At 40.2% G+C, this 20,724-nt stretch overlaps 1 protein-coding gene across 1 annotated transcript in view; it reads right to left on the reverse strand.

Moving 5' to 3' along the window:
• Positions 1-20,724, reverse strand: part of LRRC1 (leucine rich repeat containing 1) — a 71,204-nt gene that overhangs the window by 31,261 nt on the left and 19,219 nt on the right. Inside the window, exons 3-4 of the mRNA XM_062626164.1 lie at positions 10,748-10,826; positions 7,487-7,576 (exon numbers count right to left, since the gene is read on the reverse strand). Coding sequence (XP_062482148.1) covers positions 7,487-7,576; positions 10,748-10,826 — 169 coding nt within the window. The remainder of the gene's footprint in view (positions 1-7,486; positions 7,577-10,747; positions 10,827-20,724) is intronic.

The raw sequence follows: 20,724 nt of genomic DNA on the forward strand, positions 1-20,724 counted from the left end.
ACCATTAATTGGCTTGTAAATGGTACTGTCAGTACCATTAATTGGCTTGTAAAAAGCTACAGATCTTCCACAACTGAAAATAGAAGGATAAAAAACTTCAGTATCTTATCAGCCACTAACTGGAGGAAAGACTAAATATACAGCCAGTAGCACAAGTCACATCCAAATTTTAAAAAACAGAGGAAAGTTCTACAGTTTATGGCCAAAGAATTCCCTAAATATGTAACAGAGGTAGTCTAAGCTTCTAATTAAGATTATTTTTTTACATAAACTTGGGTTTCAAGATGCTGAGATCAGTTCTACTATTTCTGTCCCACTCACATGCAGCAACAAGCATGGTCCAAAGAAGAGACAGGAACACTGAACTCCCTATGACCTTCAAAAGGCATCATTTAAAAGAAGAGAGCGATTCGTAATCATGGCTCAGCCTGTTCCCTTTTGAATGCTTTAGCTCAACAATCTCCAATTTGCTTATCAAGATTACTGGAACAGGTTGGGGAGGATAAGCCAATTCACTATTACTGCAAGATTTCATTTTTTAAATATCTTTCATTCCATTCACACTACACCAATCTTCAACAACTTAATTCAAAAAAAATTGCTAAATATACGTCAAACTTCTTCCTTGTGCAACATACAAGATGCATCGTCTCTTATTTAAAGGCCAGATGGCACTGCATTCACTATTATATTGTTAAACAGTGTTCCTGAAATAAACTTTGGAGTTCCTTCGCATTCAGGTTTCACAGAATCATAGAATAGTTAGGGTTGGAAAGGACCTTAAGATCATCAAGTTCCAACCCCCCTGCCATGGGCAGGGACACCTCCCACTAAACCATGTCACCCAAGGCTCTGTCCATTTAACAAACAGCTGTGATTAACATTGAATGCTCTACCTACTCAAACTCCATAAATACTATGTGTCATGCTAAATTCAGATAAGCCAGACTGAGAGCTTCTCACACTACTTAAACCAGCCTAGCCAGACCACCTACAAACAGTCTTTCTCCTACGTATTTGCAAGAAAAGCCTCCCCATCACTCTTTTTGTATCATATAAGAGCATATTTTAATCAGACATTATTATGCTAAACTTCAGAACAGAATTACATTGTCTTGTTCCACACAATTTTAAAAATGTTTTCCATTACGTGTGACACTACCAGATGTGTAATCTAGACTTGAGGTATCCCAGCATTCACTACGAAAAACACACAGTCAAGGACTGGACCAGGAATTCACCATCAGAATAAGCATGCCATTCTGATCTGCTTCTGCATCACCTGTATCAAGCACATCACCCCTGCCTATGAAGGCCTCTTTTCTCCAGCTACTCCTATTCAGATCATCAAAGATTCTGAGTTCAGAAGTGGCTGCAAATTTCTAAACCTCTAGAATTAAACATATATATATATACAAAAAAGCAACCACATTCCATGACTTTGTTTCTCCAACACAATAACTCTGGATATTTGTCATTCCACTGCTTCTGAAAAGCATGCCTATAACAAATCTTTCTGCAAAACAATGCTCTTATGTGCAGTAACATATGTTCTATTCTTTTCATTATGTTCACTATCATAATGAAATGCCTATTTCAGCATTTTACCTGCTAGCTGCAGATGTTAAGAGGAAAATTTCTGTGCTTACCTGGTATTTCCCTTTCAGTAGTAAGGTCCACAGATCCATTCAGCCTGCTTGCAGCTTGGGGGTAAACCAGACTCATCAGTCATAGGCATCAGAAGAATATCCTTCCCATCTAAATAAATTCATCCCTCCCCACATCAAAAGTTTCTAAAGCTAAAACAAAGCTAGTCTACTGCATCACAGATTATGCAGTTCTCTGAAAAAAGAGAACATAGGCTGTGAATGATGGGGATACTATGGATCATGATCTTAATTACTATGATCTTCAGTTGAATCCTCAGGATTTGGAGATCATGTCCAAGTAGGTGACCATCTGTATATTTTAGAATGGGGGGAGATAAAGATTGTGTATGGCAGAGGAAAGCTATTTTTAGCTGCCATGCTAGAGATCAGGCAGGGAACTTCCAACACACTCCTACTTTAAACCTTAGCATTCAAAGAAAAAGAGGTAATCTTTATCTTTTTCAGGCACAGAAGAGACTGCTCAAAAAAAGATGAAAGCTAAAATCTGGATATGAATTAGATGTTTGGTGTGCTGACGGACAGCAGGCCTTAAATCATAATGTCAAGCACAATAGTGAAGCTCTGCACTTCGCTTCAGCCATTAACAAAACTTGATGATTTTGTTGTCCTCACAGAGCCTAACAGGTAACTGTCTTTTTCAAATACACATTTCATGCTGGCAGGACTGGGTTTTTTGCCCCTGTGAATCACCCATTTGAGAATCCAATGCTAGATTAAGCACATTGCTAGATTAAGAGACTCACATAAAACGCCGCCCAAAGAAGGTACCTGGGCTCCATTCAAGCCTATGAACCACAAGTAAGTAAGCAAACATATAAAACTGACACAATCTCTCTTCTCTTTCTGGACGTCAAGCCATGAGAGCACTGTATGGATTTCTTAAGTTCCCAAATCTTTGCTGGTAAAAAAAACAACATCACAGAGGGCTGGCGGTGGCAGGGAACTAACCCTTAAGACAACGCTAAAGAATGAACACAAATGGACAGAGAAAATGCTGGGGACAGACAGACATTAGACTATTCATACTACTGTATGGTATGCACTAGGAAGTCTTACAAACACCCTGATTTACCCAAATACCCCTACATAAAAATACTCTGCTTTTTTAATTGCAGGTAAAAGTCATGCCCTGTGTTTTGGATGTAACATGAATAAGGAAGTACTGAAGAAAAATCCGGGAAGCAAGTGGAAACTCCTAAATGCTACCCACGCTGGGAAGAACAGGTTATGCTTGCTTGTTGGGCAGCTGTACAGACATACACGGTTCTGCAGAATAGGCAAGGAAATTAGACTTGCTCTCATTAGACTGGGAAACATTGTAAAAGACTCTCCCACTCTCAGCTTAAATTGTGTAACATTTTTCTCTGAATGGTTCACCCAGCCAACAGGACAATTCCTGCTCCAAGCTGCACCCACCTAATTATTAGCTAAAAGATCTCACATGCATTAGCATTCACTGTTTTACTCCAGATAGCAACCACACCAGGAATTACGAGAACACAATCACAGGGAAACACAAAAATTAGCACTCATAATATTAAGACACCTAACCTTTTATCAAGTCCTAAAGCAGTACGTCACACACCATTCTAGTACACCCTAAAACAGTACATGAGCTTAAAAGAGGAATGCTTTATCTGACCAGGGAAAACTGTCAGCACATATACCAGCACTGGATAAGCAGATTGGTCACACAGAAGAAAGAGAAGTTGACATACACTGAGCATGGCTATGCATAAGCAAGAGAAAGGACAAAAAGTTCAAAGTAGGCCTTGCTTATGTTCTTCAAATGTCCAGTTGGGACTATTAAAAATACTCCTTTTGGCAATGGAAAGGGAAAGAAAAGTATAAAAAAATCTATACAGAAGAAGTCTTAATGGCACAGTAAAAGTATTCACAGCAACCCTACGTATCAATGGCTTGATCAAGTTCAGACACTGGCCTGAGACAGTGAAGCTGAACACTGGAATTCATCTTATACATTAGACCATGAAAATAACAGATTGGATATCTGAACTCAGGAGGAAGACACACTTCCACTAACGGTTCACTGCAAGGCAATTCAAGTCTGTTATCTGCCATTAGGAAAAACTTCCTACCTAACCTTCCAAGCATTCCCACTCAGAAAAATACTTGCCATTACTTTTCTCACTTTGCCCATTCAGGCAGTAAGGCAAATATGCAATGCCACAAGATTTTAAATAGGTAGCTTAAAAAAACTAAAGTGACACTAAGTACATACTGTATTACATGCAGATGAATTAGAGATTTCACTGTCTGCATTAGACAGTTTCCAGACAAGAGTATAAGACTGTAAGAATTTAGGATGCATTTGCCTAAGTATCACATACTGTAGCGGCCAGAAGACTAGCAGCAAGCACAGGGACTTCAAGTTCTTCCCCGAAACAAGCCCAACTGCAGGAGAATAAATCACAAACAGTGTTTGCTCACTATTTGACAGATCTCATACAAAGCACATAGGTCCAGCCTATTCCATCAAGTAATACCATTATTATCCAAAGCACACTAAAACTTCAGTAATGCATTTGCAAACATAACCAAACACCTTTAAGAGCCTTACTTGGTCTCTTCAGCCAGAAAGATAAGATAAGCATGATTTTCTTTCTATTTTCTAGCATTTCTTGTGTCCCAGCAAGTGCAGAGGGAAAAGAACAGAGAAAGGAACAGAAGAGCACAAGCAGGCAATCTTTGGAGAAGCCACAGAGCATTTCACTGCTTTTACCAAACACAAGGTGGTCAGCTGCGCCATGAAATTCACTTGCAATAAATGATGAAAATTTTGCAAACTGAAAAAGGAAAGCTGCACTAGTTAGTAGCCAGACTGGAAAACATAAATCTATTATTTATAAATCTAATGCTAAAACTTTGACAAAATTTACTCATGCAGGTAAATGATCCATAAGGACTTCAGGTTACAGTTCTCATTAAATACAAACAAGACCTTCCAGTCACTTTCAGATGGATCCCATTCTCTCTGTCAACAAGACATTCCCCAACAGACTTCAGGAACAGTTACATTTTGGGTGGACACCTCATGAGTTCATTTGTGTAATGTTAAGGTTGGAAAGCATGCATCTTTAGCCCAGGCTTACCACTGTCTTCTCAATTTCCATATTCCCACTTACAGTGAACACCTGATAAGCCAAAGACAACAACCCCACACATTTGTTTGCTTCTTTAAGAACGAATCTGATAGCAGAAATTTCTGCTAATGAGACTGAAGTGTTTTTATAGAAGTACCATATTCATATTCTAGATAGCTAACGGGGGAGCACCTCCCAGATTAAAGCAGGCCTGTCAAACTAGCCCTCCATGAGAACTCACCAACACTACCATGACAAGCATACAGCTCTTCCTGAGGCAAATGAGAATCCCTTCTCATTTTAGCTTCAATATCAGGAATCACATACAGACTTCAAGAGAGAACAGGCTACATTGCTGTGGTCTGCAACAGCTCATGTGGGGTTGGAATGATATCACAGCATTTCCCTGGACTGCTTAGGATCAATAGGCAAATTTTTACCCATGTTCTTGCACAGCTCCACATACTGACATACCTGCAAATGTCTGGTATGCCTATTTTAACTGAAGTGCTTTCTAGTCATTTGCTCCAGAACAGAGGCTATTGCATTCACACCACTCAATGACAGGCAGGACAAGAAGCCAGAGCCGCTGCAGTCAGTGACCTCTCAGGGAAGCCAGCAACCTTTCTCTAACTACTGTCTACAAAGGAGCAGCCCAGCTCATGCTCTCGGAGTCATTTCAGCTTGTCATGTTTCTTGTAATCATTTTCATCATCAGGCATAATCCCACATTTTTGGCCTTGGTTTTCAGCAGCCGTAAAGTCTGAACTAGCTTGTTCTTAGCTGCCAGTGCTGAGGAAAGCTGCATGAAAAGTTTTATGAACTTTTACAGAATAAGAAGAATGTCACAAAAGCCCTGGCCCATGCAATTTTTAGGTTAAGACATGGCCATAGTCACTGGGCGCACATTAGCTGAACCTGTTAGTGCTTGCAGGAGGTTTCAAAAGACATTTTCCACTTCTGTTGCTGCTGGAGCGATGCCAGCTGACAGCTTTCATACCCATGGGATGTGGCTCAAGCAATGCCGGTCTGAACTTGACTACATTGCAGGAGCTCCTAATAATAAGATCTTTTCTGGACTCCTCTGTTTAGAAACAGTTAGCGTTTACTATGTTGTCTCATGAAAGAACTCATGTTAGAAACATACCACTTTATGAAAGGCTGTCTGAAGTTAATAAGCCTCTACTGATACTCGTGACTCAATGTCTGAGTTATAGCACCCTTCCAAAGAAAGGTGGAAATGGTTCAGTACACAGTAACTTAGAACAATATAGGCAAGGTAACCAACCATAAAGGCAGGTGCAGATATAAAAGAACAGGGGGGTGGGGAAGATAAAGAACAATCTCAGGTGCTGCAAGAAATTTCAAATTCTCTAAGATGCTGTTTCCCAGAAAAAGTAACTTCTTTTCTGAGTTAAAGCACACATATCTTAAGTTCTGTGAAGCTGAAATAGCAAGTTAGACTCTTCAGCCAGGAAAAAAGCTCCTGGGGTACTGTAGTAAACTACAAAGGCATCAATAGCAAATCAAGTGATCAAGATCAGCTGCTCACTGCCTCTTCCAATACCAGGGATCAAAGACAAGGTAGGTGAACCCAGGCTCAAAAAAAACTAACAACAAATCAATGCAATGGCTAATAGACCTGTGCAGCTATTCGCCAGGGGAGAATACGGAAGATACCCTCATGAGCTCAAGAAGAAACTAACCAAATATGTGAAAAAGGGATCCATTATGGGCTACCAATTAGACAAACCAAAACCCAAAACTCAGGAAAATCTTCAAACCAGAAATAGTCAGGGGATGGCAAGAGGAGCACTGAAACACACTCTTTTCTTCTTAATCCTCACTAGGCATCTACTTACTTCAATTGTGGAAGGAAGCTGGGCTAGAAGAGCCTTTGATCTGAAGCTGCACAGCCACTCTTACGTATTCAAGTGAGGAGATATAGAATTACCTTTTCTTCAAATTGTAAGATGCACCCTTCTCCCCACTAAGAGGAGAGAGATTTCCCTTCTCCAAGTATGAATGTTCATTTCAGTCAAAATGAGACAGATAAACAATGTTCACTTTATTTTCCATGTGTCTCTGCTTCAGAAGTCTGCCCTTGCAACCTTGCTCTACTTCCCAGAGTTAGCAAACACACCTTAAAAGCCTATCAGATTTCATCTTAAGAGCTGTTCCAAGAGTTATCCTCTCCACAGCTCCCACCGGAGCTTTTTTTTGGAACTAGACTGCTCCTATACTTAGGAACCTTTTAATTTCCATCCTGATAACTGCCAGCTTTTACCCATCTGTTCTTGTGCCAAAAATGGTCTGGTTTTGAGCTAAGCTGCAAGCCATCTGACACGTTCACAATAACAGATCAATGGCCTACTACAATGAAGGGAAGTAAAAGGTCAGATCTTCATCATAAAACACCATCTTAAATTCTGCACCTAAAATTCCAAGTTAATCCAAATCCTGGAGAACAGAAACAAAACATACATACACATGCTTCAGATTCTACATTAGCCTGCAAATGTCAAGTGAAAATGCAAAGGGATTTTTCTTAAACAGATTCATCAGCCTGGAAAGAATATAAAAAATAAGCGCATAAACTTTAAACTTCATAAATTGCAAGAAATTACATACAATTATGCAAGCCATTTATATAATAGTTGTAACAACAAAGGGAAAAATAAAATAAAATAGGAATAAAGTATAAAAACTTACTTCCCAATGTTTTCAGGTAGTGCTTGCAGAGAGATGTCATTTACTGAAAGACATGTTAGATTCTGTAATTCAGGAAAGCTTTCAGGCAACCTGTGGAGATATTGACTCAAATCAAGGACTTCCATCAGAAGTATTGACATTCACATAATACATACTGGAAAAGAGAACATGTAGTGGAAAACAAGAATCTATTTAGCAAATAAACACAGAGGGAAGCATGCCCAAACTCCAGCACGACTCCCAGAAAATTTTAAGGATCATAGTACAAAAAAAACCCCTAACTAAAGAGATTTTAAAGATTTTTCTGTGTCAGAGAATAGGTAATATCCATGCCTCCTAGCCCCTTTCTTCCCTGCCCACAATCTGTAACTTTAAGAAGCTATAGGGCTTGAGAACATTTGAAGCATTTTAACAAATTTCTAAAAATCAAACATATTAAACAAAAACCCGAACATTTTTACTATTGTTTTCCTGTATCACTTAGACAGTGAAATAACTAAACAAATTATTTTCATTCAGGCTTCCATTACACACATGCTTACAGCATGGCCATTTTGTATTAGCTACTAGGCTGCTTTTCAAAGGAACAGTCTGTTCCCCATGAAGACAAGGTTGCACTGTTACAGCATTTCACATTTACTGGTTCACAACACAACAGCATGTAATCACTCCCTTCTTACACTATAAAATGCAGCCATATGCAAAACACTTCCAAAGTTCCCAAAGCCTTTACGACCATCACCTAACATCTTCTGCATGCCTTGTCTTCCCCTCCCCTCACGCAGGCAGATTCCTGTACCACTCACTGCTTGCTGGCAACTGGGCTGCAGCAAGCAGCTCAGTTTGAGGCTGCACAGGAGACAGGGTGGGTTAAAAGGGGTAATGAGGTAGAGAAGAAGCCCCTGACCCAGCCAACCTCCAGGGCATTCAACCTAAACTTAAGCTGTAGCATTTGGTTTGGTTCCTGCTCTCCACACCACCCAGCTCAAGGCAGATGGAGTGACCTGCAGGCAGCTAGCTAAAAGGAGACACACACCTACAGGCAAATACAACTGTGCATGATGAGAAAGGAAAAAAAAAACACAAATTAGAATGGAGGGTAGAGGGTGCTTTTAATGTGCTCAACTCCATACTGCACTATATGTAATTTTCTGAACTTTTATTAACAAAACATGCTTGATGTCTCCAAAATGTGAGCTCCCCTATAATTACTCATCACCAGTTAGGCTATAAAAGATTTAAGACTGGAGTTAAATGGTCTGAGTATCTTTTGGTCAGCCCTGAAGTGGGCAGGCTAGACTAGATGATGGTTGTAGGTCCTTTCTAATTAGAACTATTCTATCTATATCATATAGTGGAATTGCAGTCTACTCTACAATAAATGTGCCTGCTTTTCATTAATATAAATCTGAAATCATCTTAAAGCAATGGGGAAAATGGTCTGCCAGCCATTTTTAATGCTGTAGGCTCATCAATTATTAAGGTTGACAATGAGACAACATATTGTATTAGTGGTAGAACATTGATTGGGAAGATCTCTGCCCAGCTTTTAAGCTTAGAGGAAATAAGGACAAGAATCAATGGCTATAAAAAAGTTCCACGGTATCACACAGAAAAGGAAATCACTACTAGACTTTCCCACTCTGTCTGTGCAAATTAGTGCCAAAACCTACGTGCTGTTATACAGGTAAAACTGACATTCTGGATCTCATTCCAGAAAATACCTGGCAACCATGTGTATCAAGTTTTGGTATCTGTGTTTTCTAACTTAGTAAACTGCTCCAAGTGATGCTTTCCAGGACATACATAGACTTTGGAGCCACTTTATCAAGAATTGTCTAAATTCTCTTTAACTGTCAACTAAGAGCTATGAGATCTACTTCAACCCCATTAAAAAAAGCCTTTCAACTCTTTTGTTAATTTAACTCAGTTGTAGCTGTGCATTACAACTACTGTTTAAGGAAACACATTAGTCGGGCCCCAGGCCTTATTCAGCACACAAAATCGAGAAGGATAACTAGCATACTAATACAGACAATTCTGGTTTCAGTAGCAAGAGATGCAGTTCTGAGCTTTATGTACTACACATTCATGCCTGGGAAAAAGCTGTTCGGGAACCCTCACCACTTGCCTATCTAAATACCAGTTCATCCTCAGTTTGCTTTACTGGATTTTTGTGGTATTATTATCCTCACTATATAAATGGGCTACAGAGGCACAGGCATTAAGTTCACAAGTGTCCCTTTAACGCTCAAAGATGTGACTTTACGGAGAACTTAGACCACACTATGGGAGATATTCAAAGCACACTTCTGAAGAAACTCAGCTGCACACATGGGAGAAGCAGTCTTGCAAAACCACTGGAGCGGCTTAAGATATTATAGACACTCTCCTGTTTGTTAGCACTCCAGCACCCCAGCGAGCAGCTAATCATGCAAGTACTCCTAGCCCATCACAGTGCAAAGCAAAGCAGGTCAGCAAGTGCTCACAGTGAATACTCTGGCTTATGTGACTTTCTCAGCATCACAAAGGAGCACTGTGCCATGGGCTGGTTTAAGAAACAGCTCTCCAAATACTAGTCAAAGGCCTTAACTAGCAGATGATCTTTTCCTTGCTATCTCCAGCCTTATTTTACTAGATAAATTTCAAATTCTTAAGCAAATGGAACACAGAAATGTAAATAAAGCCCCTCTTCTGTACTAAAAGTGTGCATAATCCCCAAACCCCAGCTCATCAGAATACGGACTGCCAGGAACTGTAGCAGTCACTGACATATGCAGTGCATTTCTGCCACATGTTACTGGATGTCACCGTGTCCCAATTGATAGGAGGGTGATGAAACGCTAGTCCAAGCTTTAATCATTAGTAAAAGCCATTATCTGCAGCAGCTGATATAAAGCCTATTCCAAATCGTCAGGCACCTGGGTTTGTGCCAGTGTATTCATGCTAACTATTGCCTTACCTTTACCAAGTATGAGCATGGTTTTCCTATGCATTTTATAAGAGGAATGAAAATTACTTAAGAGACAATCAGATTTACATTTTTCCTGGTTGGCTAACAAATTTCATCCCCTCCCAAGAAAGATGCACATCACTTCTTAAACCTGAACTTTTGCTGCATTCCCTGCCAGAGACAGACACTGTTGGCAAGATTTCATAGAGATCCTAGATCACAATTTTTAAGGCTTATTTAAAATTGTAATTGTTACAGCAAGACTGTAATTCTGGTATAGCAGGTACTAAGAAGAAGGTGGAAGTTACCTAGTCAGTGGATTCCCACTGAAATCTGCTACCTGTAGTGCTCTGCAGAATGAGATGCTTTCTGGTATTTCGGGAATATCTGCAAAAGAAAAAATAAAGGAAAAAAAATTGTCAACAACTGTACTGCAGCTACACTGAAATTAGTGCCTCATTACATTCAGTAACTTGCTATTGCAAGAAGTTATCTTGGTATCTTTCAAGACATTTCAACATGCAAGCCTGCTTCATGTCCATGTACACAGCTATTACAGCACAGCCATTTTGTGCTTTTTCACATCCCATTTCCCCCTTCTGCTCCATGCTTGCCTTCCTGATCCTGGACTACTCACCTGCCCTTGGACTGATCTTTACCAGCCTCTGCTCATCAAAAAACCCAAACTCTCTATGTGCCACGACTGTCCTAAAGAACCAATTAAAATCTGAGCCTCTTGTAATTTGATCAATACCTGCCCACAGTCTGTGGAGGAAGAAAGTATATGGGGAGGGAAAACAGGGGGAAGAAGAAAATGTGCAAGTCTCTACCTGTAACACGCGCATGGGAGAAGAACCACCCTCCCTCACACTAAAAACAGGTAATTTTAAAATATTATTAAAATTGATGGGTCCCAAGTAAGTTCTAGGACACTTTTTCAGACTGCTAGAAAGTAATCAGAGATATCTGTACGTGAAAACAGATTTCTTTTTATTTCAAGTATCATTACCATTACATGTTTACCTACTACAGATTGGCATATGCTATCTTAGACATAAAATTGGTTTCTGGTCCTCTTACACCAAGCTGTATTTTCATGAAAGCTGTGGGTCCTCTGTGTAGGTCCTTGTTTACTGTTACTAAGATCCAGCAAAGCTGAAACAAACATGTTTGGTTTCTTCATTTAACAACTTAGATTTTTATGACTCATTTTGAAAAGAATTCAAAAGGAAAAAAAAGTAAATCTTAAAGTAAATATCAGACTTTATTTCCAAGTTTTTTCCTCTTTCCGTTTTTTCTACAGAGCATGATTACATCTACTCCATCTCCTCTTCCTACTGCTGTCATCACAAAGAATACTTTGGGAAACGCCTTCACAGATTTTCCTCATGCAAGTGGCACCACTGACTTCAGCAGCTATCGGTGATCTAAATACACTGAAAAAAGACTTGGCAATTGGGTCTCTTCCTACCTAGCTGAGTAACTCAGAATTGACTGTTTATGTAATTCATTCAGCTCTTCTCCCCAAAAGCTGTGCGACGAGGGAGGAAAGTACCTGCTCATCATGTTCACCTCTTGCCAGGTAAGCTGAGCAAATGCATCTATTTTGAATGATTCCCAGATCAGAACTGAACCCAGGGCCAACAAGAACACCAGGTCACTAGCTGTGAACAACCAATGAAAGGGCAGTAGAGGAGCCTCTCCTGGAAACCTTCTCTTCACCACATCAGTGGGAAGGGCTGGAGGAAAGGAGGGAGATGGGCACCACCCAGATGGGTTTCACCCCATCCAAGAGGTGTTTCTTCTTGGAATGGAAGCAAATCACTCTTGCTTCAAGAACCGCAGTGCTCCCAGTACACTAGCCACAGCTTTGAAAACAGGTAGAGCAGGTGGAGAAACAGTTCCTAATGATTACGACTAGCTCTGGAGTGGTCTAATCACTAACCCCAGAAACACACTGCGTATTCAGAAAATACATTCACTGTTACTAAATATCAAAATAATGAGTAAGAAGCAAATACCCACACTGCAACACATCAAACAACCAAGCTGAGCTCCCACAACGCCAAAGCCACCTAGGGTGAGGTTTGCCTGGAGCGGTACAAATAGTTCCCTCAGTACGCTTGGTGAACGAGAAATTTTCAAGGCCCATTAACAACAGTAGTTTTCCCGTAAAATGGAATAGGTGACTTTAAAGACTAACTCCCATCAATGATGTTTTATATGTTCTTACCCACCCACTCCTCCGTAACAGCTTTGGTATGTGAGGGGAAGCAGGTTTTTTTGAGGGGAAACATCTTTGCCAGAAACGCAACAGCAATGAGATAAATCAAAAATGGATCATTAGGTGGGACCTTTGAGGTCAGAAGGGACAGGTCACACCAAGTCCCCAAATCAGGCTTGAGCTCACTCCCCTGCAGCAGCCTGCCTCAGAGGTACCAGACCACCCAGTGGGACTGCAGCCTGGAGCAAGGGCCAGAGAGGTGTGGGTACCACAATTCCAGACCCTGTGCAGGGGACATCAGGCCAGAGAGCACCCAAGCCTCTTCAGACTCTTCATGGGTCTCATCTCAAGCCTAAGTCCAGCACAACAAGCACCAGTGCGCAGTCACCCAGCAGATCCTCTACAAAGAACCTCAGACGTAGTCATGAAACCACCACAGAGCTCCCAAATTTAAATGGGAGGTACTTGAACAAACAGCCTGTTTCAAAGCATCACATTCACAAGCATCTCTCCTGACCCCACTTCAGGAGTCAAAACCTCACATTTTATTCCTTTCACATGGTAGGGACAAGTAACTGAAATGGAAAACAGAAGTTTCATTAAGATTGCATGATTAAATGATGACCTTAAAGTGATAAATTCTTGTAACGCTCAAAGTACTTCAAAGCATTTGCCTTTCACTAACACTCCAGAGAGTAAAAGCACTGATAATCATTGCAGAGGCATTGCTCCTTCTTGCAAAACAGATGGCATTTTCTTTTTTTTAAAAAACATTCACTTTTGAAAGCATGTTCCAAGAAATTCAAACAATACACAGAAATGGGAACCTTCCCTCTCCCTACAAAGAAATACACATAAAATCAAAACAATATCAAAACTGCATTTACAGACAGTAGAACCAATGGTTTTACCCATTCCACAATTAAGCACCACCTGTAGAAGACTAAATTTGTAATATAGGATTATTGATAACAGAGGTCATAAATGCACTCAAATAGATGTTGTTACTTCTACCTTGCATTACAGCAACAATTCTGATACTGAGTTCCGCTAGTGAAGAATGTATCATCCACCATTTAGTCTTCATACCACCTTTCCATGGATAACTAGCTGGAAAAGTCCTGAAAGGGACATGACTACTTCAAAGCTTCTGAGGACTCCAAATAACTTGTTTCTTTTAAACCAAGACAGTGTCCACAACTTTTATAGACACACATATATGTAGATACACAACCCTCTCATATACAAATACACACTTTCTTGTGTGAATCATTTTTATTCCGGATAAAAACAGTCTTACAAAAATCAAAGCTCAAGTAGAACTAACTGTTCTACACAGTTTATACACATAAAAATGCAACATATAAAGCAGAAGATAAATTTAAATCCTCTATGACAACATTTCTGAAACTACCATGTTACTGATTTCCTCTAACTGTGTGTAGTTTCATTGCCATATTGCAAATCATTTCTACCTCTGAATGATGGACTATGAAAACAAGAAAATAGAAATAGACCTTCTCAGCAGAAGTATTTGGTAAGCTTTCTCTTTTACAAGTCCTGGGTATTATCTGTAAAATCAGCAAGTATCTGAGCTAAGTAAAAATTACTCCAATACAAGATACTATGTAAAATAAGGCAGTATACTATGCTCATAGTTTGGATGCATTTGCAAATTACTAAATCTGTTTTGAAAATGAATCATGCTTCCCCAGCATAGATATTCCAACTATGAAGTCACTATATGAGCAAAAATCTTCAAGAAGAAATGGTAACAGACACAGGGAAAAGAAGGAAAAATTCATTTCTAGGGGTGTTCTACATGTATACTTTCACCATTTGTTTTTTCTCTTGCACCTAACTGGACAAAGAACAGACAAAAATTCAGCACCACTGTCTGAACTGAGGATCACTACATGTTTATCAAGTTCAACAACGTTGAAATGTAACTTGTTGTAATTGCAAGGCACCTTAAAAAGATTTCTGAGGCAAAACACAACCAAGTTACAACCAGATACTTTATCACTACATGTGAAGACTACTGTAACATTGTGCTGTACAAATGAGCTCAGAAGAGAAAAAGCAAGGAGCATTTTAGCACATGACAACAAAAATGAAGTGATAATTACAGCAGAGGTGATGATTCATAATAGAAGCAGTGACATAATCAACTGAAATGCAACAGAAGATATTAAAATATATAAATAAATCCTTCTGTCTCTTGATGGATTAAACAGCTTTCACCATTACCGTTACCTACTCGGTTTCATTACATTAACGCATGCATCCCTGCCAATATCAGCAGCAGTAAGGTTAAATGCTTTTCTTGCCACCGCTGGATACCCAGCTCAAATTCTCAAATTCAACTTCAATATCTAGAATTCTTCTAATGCTACACACTGAAAAATGCTCTACATTTACACGATGCCCCAGATGTTCTGGCATGCAGATTGTGCAGCATTGCTAATAATAAAGCCATAAACTAAGCATAAGCCCTGTGACGTGTGACAATACAAATACGCTGACAGCAAAAAAGAAGTCATGCCAGCAGAAGTGGATGAAAATAAAGCTTGGCGGTCATGTATATAAGAGGGCATATTTCCTTCCTCCCCCCATTCAGAATACCTCTCAGATGTTTATTGTTCTAGTTTACACAAGAATCTGCTAATGATGTAACAAGCCCTGTGCAAGTGACTTAAAAGGTAAGTTCGACACTAGGGAATTTTGTGCTATCTGAATAAGAAAATTACTTCAAATAATTTTTGGGTTTGGTGCCTTTAATGATTAAAAAAAAAACACACAAAAAAGATTTTTACACTAGCAACATCTCTCAATCCCCATTCCTCCGCTTTCCTCCTTCTGCTAGCTTGGAGGGCAAGGGGAAAAGAAAAATCTTATTTTTAAGGTGATAAAACCTTTCATATGGCATATTTTTGCAGCGTTTTATATAAAATTTCAAGAACTGATAGTATTTTTTTGTCTAACCAGAGGCTACAGGGCCAGCATCCTTTATGAATTCTGCAATAGTGAATGCAATTTCTAACATCTAATCAATATCAAGACAAAAGCAATGGCCCAGAAAGTCCTAGGCTATGACAGGGTGACCAGTCCAGAGCTACTCAGACAGTGGACTCTAGCTCAAAGTGAAAAGTATTTTTACAAGAACTTCGCTGAGGGAGAGTTTACAGTGTTGAAGAGTCTTTCAGGTTGCAACTACTGGATGCTGTCATATATTCCAGCTGTGAAGGCAACATGGAGCACTGTGCTTTAGGAAAGCCAGAGCTGGCACACTGCATACACCCAGTGAAAAATCGAGTGAATAGCCCTGATCTAGATGGTGGAAAGCCCACCACCAGGTACACACAACATAATCAAAACACCTTAACTACTGAGTGATTCGTAATTCATAAATGTATTAAGCAGTTGATTACGCTGAAAGTATACCCAAGAAGCCCATTCCAGACCCAAAGACTGTGAATCCATGCAGCATTATCCCTCAGGAGAGAGATAACAAGCAGCAAACCAGATCTCATCCAATTCAATACACAGATTTTTTTCCCCCCTGCCTATTCTTCACTTGTATAATACACAATATCTGCATCAGTGTATCACACACACATTGAAGCATGAAGCCCTGCAATGCTTGAGTAATTTAGAAGCCTAAAGTTCTCTTCTTCCACAGAGGTTCCTCTGTGCCTCCCACCTTCTCAGAGGGGTCCTGCCCTTGAGAAAGCTCTCCAACCATCCTCTCCACCTTCCACACCTGAGAGGAAGGAAACTGCCCACTTAGTCAAACACCTTACAAGAATGAATTTGTGCTGCAAATACTTGTTTGTCTTTGCAAAGGGCTCGCCAGCTGGAAAGCCCAAATGAGCAGGCTGTTGTCTTTCAGAGACAGCACTGCATCTCTACCTTCCCCAAAGCAGCCAAGTACAGCTCCCAGAGGTTCTATCTCTGCAGGGGCGAGAGATGGAGAAGGTCACTCATCCTCTCCCTCCATTTCCACATTAAGATAATGACATACACACACAATGACCTGACAAGCTTCTTCCATCCTAAATTCAGAAGGTTTTGCTACCAGCCCTGAAGCCTGAAGTTATCAACCTCTAAAAGGTAGAGAAAGTACTACAATTTCTGGGGCACGATGTGACAGGAGTCACAAGGTTCTTGCAAAGTCTATTGAGGTTAAGTAGCTCTTGTGCAGGTTGTAACATTTTCCCCTTCATGCTCCAATGCTGAGGATATACAAAATACAAGAGATACAGCTCCTTTAAGACTTGTCTTTAAAGCTTTAAGGAAAATTCTCAAACAGGTTCAGGTAGGGTTTTCTCAATTAAATCCCTTGTTGTATAATTAACAAGAAACTCAGGCAAGGAATGCATCTCATTCTTTCTCCTCACTGCTTCCCTTTCCAAGCAAAAAGAGGAGCAGGGAAAAAAACCCTCACAAAACTGCATTTCACGGATACACAGACACAAGCCATGTTACTTGGAAGAAAACTGTGTGGGGACATAAAAACAAGCTGGTTTTTGAACAGATAGCATGTAGTAAATCAATAGCCTGTCCTCAGATGCAGGAAGAAGCAGTAACAGAGGACCAGGAGCTGTAAATTCGAAACGAGGAAGAAGAAGGGAGGGGTAAGATCAAAGATCAGATCACAGGGAAACAATAGTTCCAGGGGAATTAAGTGAAAGAGCCCAGGTTCAGCAAGGCATTTAGGTCTTCCACCTTCTTACTGATAGATGCTAATTGAGAGTTAAACAAGGCCAGGAGACATTTTCATGAGGATTTCTATCTTGGACCTCAAGGCTAGCAGGAATTTAATACTTTTAGTCTGATAAGTAAGGTAAAAAAAGGTTAAAACTAATATCCTACCTATAAAGCCGTGGATGACAAAGTGCTTTAACAGCAAAGTTACAGATTCATTGGATTAATTCTTTAGCAACTTCATAGGCATAGCATTTAACCTTCTCGACACAAAAAAAGACTCGAAAACCCAAGCAACTCTGTGGATACAAGAACTAACAATGCCTGTTTGCAGACTGCCATTTTATGATCTCTAATCTACATTATTCAGAACATGAAATATTTATCTTATGTCACTCCCATATGGGCTGTCTGACGCTTAACACTTTAGCTGATACTTCAACAGGCCAAAGGTTTCTGTCTCCAACTTGTCCTGCTGATTCAAAAAAAAAGGAAAAAAACACCAGAAAAACCCACAAAAATCACCCCCCCCCCAAAAAAAAAAAAACAAGCAAAACCCGAACAACCAAGCAAACAAAAAAATCCCTCCAAAATCCATAACCTTCTGCTGAACTTGGATGATGCCAGACATTGTTACTACATGTGCACACAAGTGTATTAGCAAATTCCTCAGAAAAAAACAGTCAATTCTCTGGCAGAATGTACCATGATGGAAAAAAATCCACTTTTCTGTAATCCATTTAAAAATAGCATCTTCTCAACTTCTCTGATTAGATTATTCCATCATGATATTCCACTTATCTTCTCTTTCCGAACCATGGTCAACATTTGCTGCTTCTTCCTTCCCCTCCCTGCTGAGCAAGGGCTCAGTGACTAGATCCAGTCTTTTCTCTCTCACCTTATTTCTCCTGTTGCACCTCCTCTTCCAATTTACCAACATCAAACTCATTTTAGTGACACAGATTCACAAATTCCAAATTTTGTATCACTTTTTCAAAGCAAGCAAGAATTCCTACACATCTGTGGGATTCTGCAGTGCTCCAGAATCTAAAAGCAATTTACAGTGCATGTGTCTTTCTTCCCCAGTACTCTGCTTTGTACATCAATCCCTAAACTTTATGTGTAAGACGTGAAGATTATAATGTATTTTAAAAAAAAAAAAAAAACAAAAACAAAAACAAAAAAAAAAAAAAAAAAAAAAAACAACCAAAAAATCCCAAAACGTCACCAGCCAAAGCTGAGGATCATCTGCAGTAAGTGCTCTTTGGTGGGATGTCCCATGGCCTTGAGGTATACACAACCAAGGCTGCAGCGAGTGCATTCACAGGTTGCCAGGTAAAACGTGTCTGCGCAGAAGCAGGACGGCAATTCTTGCTTGTCCGTAAGCGCTCACCTGGACACAGATCAGTTCAGAAGGCAAACAAGCAGCATCCAGAAGTTGCACATGTTACAAAAAAAAAAACACAGAGGTGGACAGGTGAGAGCACAGGGCGAAAAGCAGCAGAGCCTCTGTGGGACTGCAGGACAGGATCAGAAGAGTTAAGAGTGCTTCTGCCTGATTAGCTTATGTCCTCACTGTAAAATAGCTGGGTCACCAGCCCAGCTGAACTGAAACAAGTGATCAAGCCTTTCCTCTGCCAGGATTTCTAGTTTGAAAACACTGATTATCCTGCTTTGGGTGGGGGAGAGAAAAGGGGAGCTCATACCCACTTCATGGGCAAAAGGGAGGTAATCCTACAGTACGGATGGCAGGTACATCTTTGAGAGCAGATAGTTGAATAAAAGGGAAAGCACTGGTGTGCATGCACTGATACACACAAATATGCTCAAGCCCCAGAGAGCAAAGCAAAGTTTACACACCACTCTTCAGTGCCATGGACTGATGCTCTGCAGGTCAGCTGCCCTGTGCTCACCCAGTCTTCTAAGGAAGTTTTAAATGACTTGTTGAATAAAACATACCTATCACACAATGTACAATGAATGTGGTGTCCTGAAAATGACTAAGATCTCTAAAAGAGGCTTTAAATCAGGTTGCAAACCAGCTAAAAAGAATAAATACTTCAAATAAAAAGCATTAATATCAAGCCACCTGCAAGTGAAAGTAGAACAGTTAAATACCTTTGCTGTTGATTTCTGTAAGTATCCTGATAACTGAAGACAAAACAAAATAAAGGTTTCTAAATCTGCAACAATAATCAGTTTTGGAAGCAATGAAAAAGTAAAAATAAGGTTCACAGAGCATTTGGGACACCGGCCTCCAGCTGCCAAAGTCTGACCTCCAAAATCTTGGACATTGCTGAAACCTTCAGCCTTGCATAGCAGCACCCCTCTCTTTACAACACAATGTTGTGACTACTGAGATGATACTGAGGAAACATCTCTACTGCCAGGGTAATCCTGAAGTGGCATATTTTATCTTTTGTAAAACCTGTAATTATTTTCACATAAATAACAACATACAGCAATAGCTTTTGCCATAACATGGCAACTGTGTTGAGAGAGGATTTTGGAATAATAATATCCTGATGATACAGTCATAAACTTAGCTTAACCAGAACCTACAGAAATGAATAGCAACTGCTATATCATGTAGCCATAATCCATCTCTACAGTAGGTATGAAAATGTACACATTAAACAGGATAATTCTTATTTGATATCAAAATAAAGAACCATGTTGAGATTTTGGTATCAAGCATCATGCAGAGTCAAACACGGCTTAAGATCTGCCCACATACAGATTTCCTCAGTAGATGCCACAGCAAACCTATCACTCCTTAGTCCACAAAGTGACAGATCTCAGCTCTGCTGAGTGCAGAGTCAGCAACAGAGCCAGCATAATCCATCTATGAAGATTATCAAAATCCCTTTAATTCTCCCATTACACACACACGTACATCTTCTCCACTGCTTTGAGACTCAGGACTTGGATACAAGGGCAAACCTCAAGGATGCAGAGCACTTCCACGGAGGAAGAGCTGATTTGAATCCCCTTACCTGCTGCCAGCTAGAGAGCCCCTACAGACAGTGCAAATTAGCCAACACACAGCAACTATGCCTACAACAATGCTGGAGAGGGACTTTTTACAAGGGCATGTAGTGACAGGACAAGGGGGAATGGCTTTAAACTGAAAGGCAGATTCAGATTAGACAGTAGGAAAAAATTCTTCACTGTGAGGGTGGTGAGACACTGGCACAGGTTGCCCAGAGAAGCTGTGTCTGCCCCATCCCTGGCAGTGTTCAAGGACAGGTTGGCCGGGGCTTTGAGCAACCTGCTCTAGTGGAAAGTGTCCCTGCCCATGGCAGGGGGGATGGAGCTAGATGATCTTTAAGGTCCCTTCCAACCCAAACCATT

This window comes from Pezoporus occidentalis, unplaced genomic scaffold (genome assembly GCF_034315485.1).
Source record: "Pezoporus occidentalis ecotype Australia unplaced genomic scaffold, CSIRO_AGI_Poc_V1 ctg29, whole genome shotgun sequence".
NCBI lineage: Eukaryota > Metazoa > Chordata > Aves > Psittaciformes > Psittacidae > Pezoporus > Pezoporus occidentalis.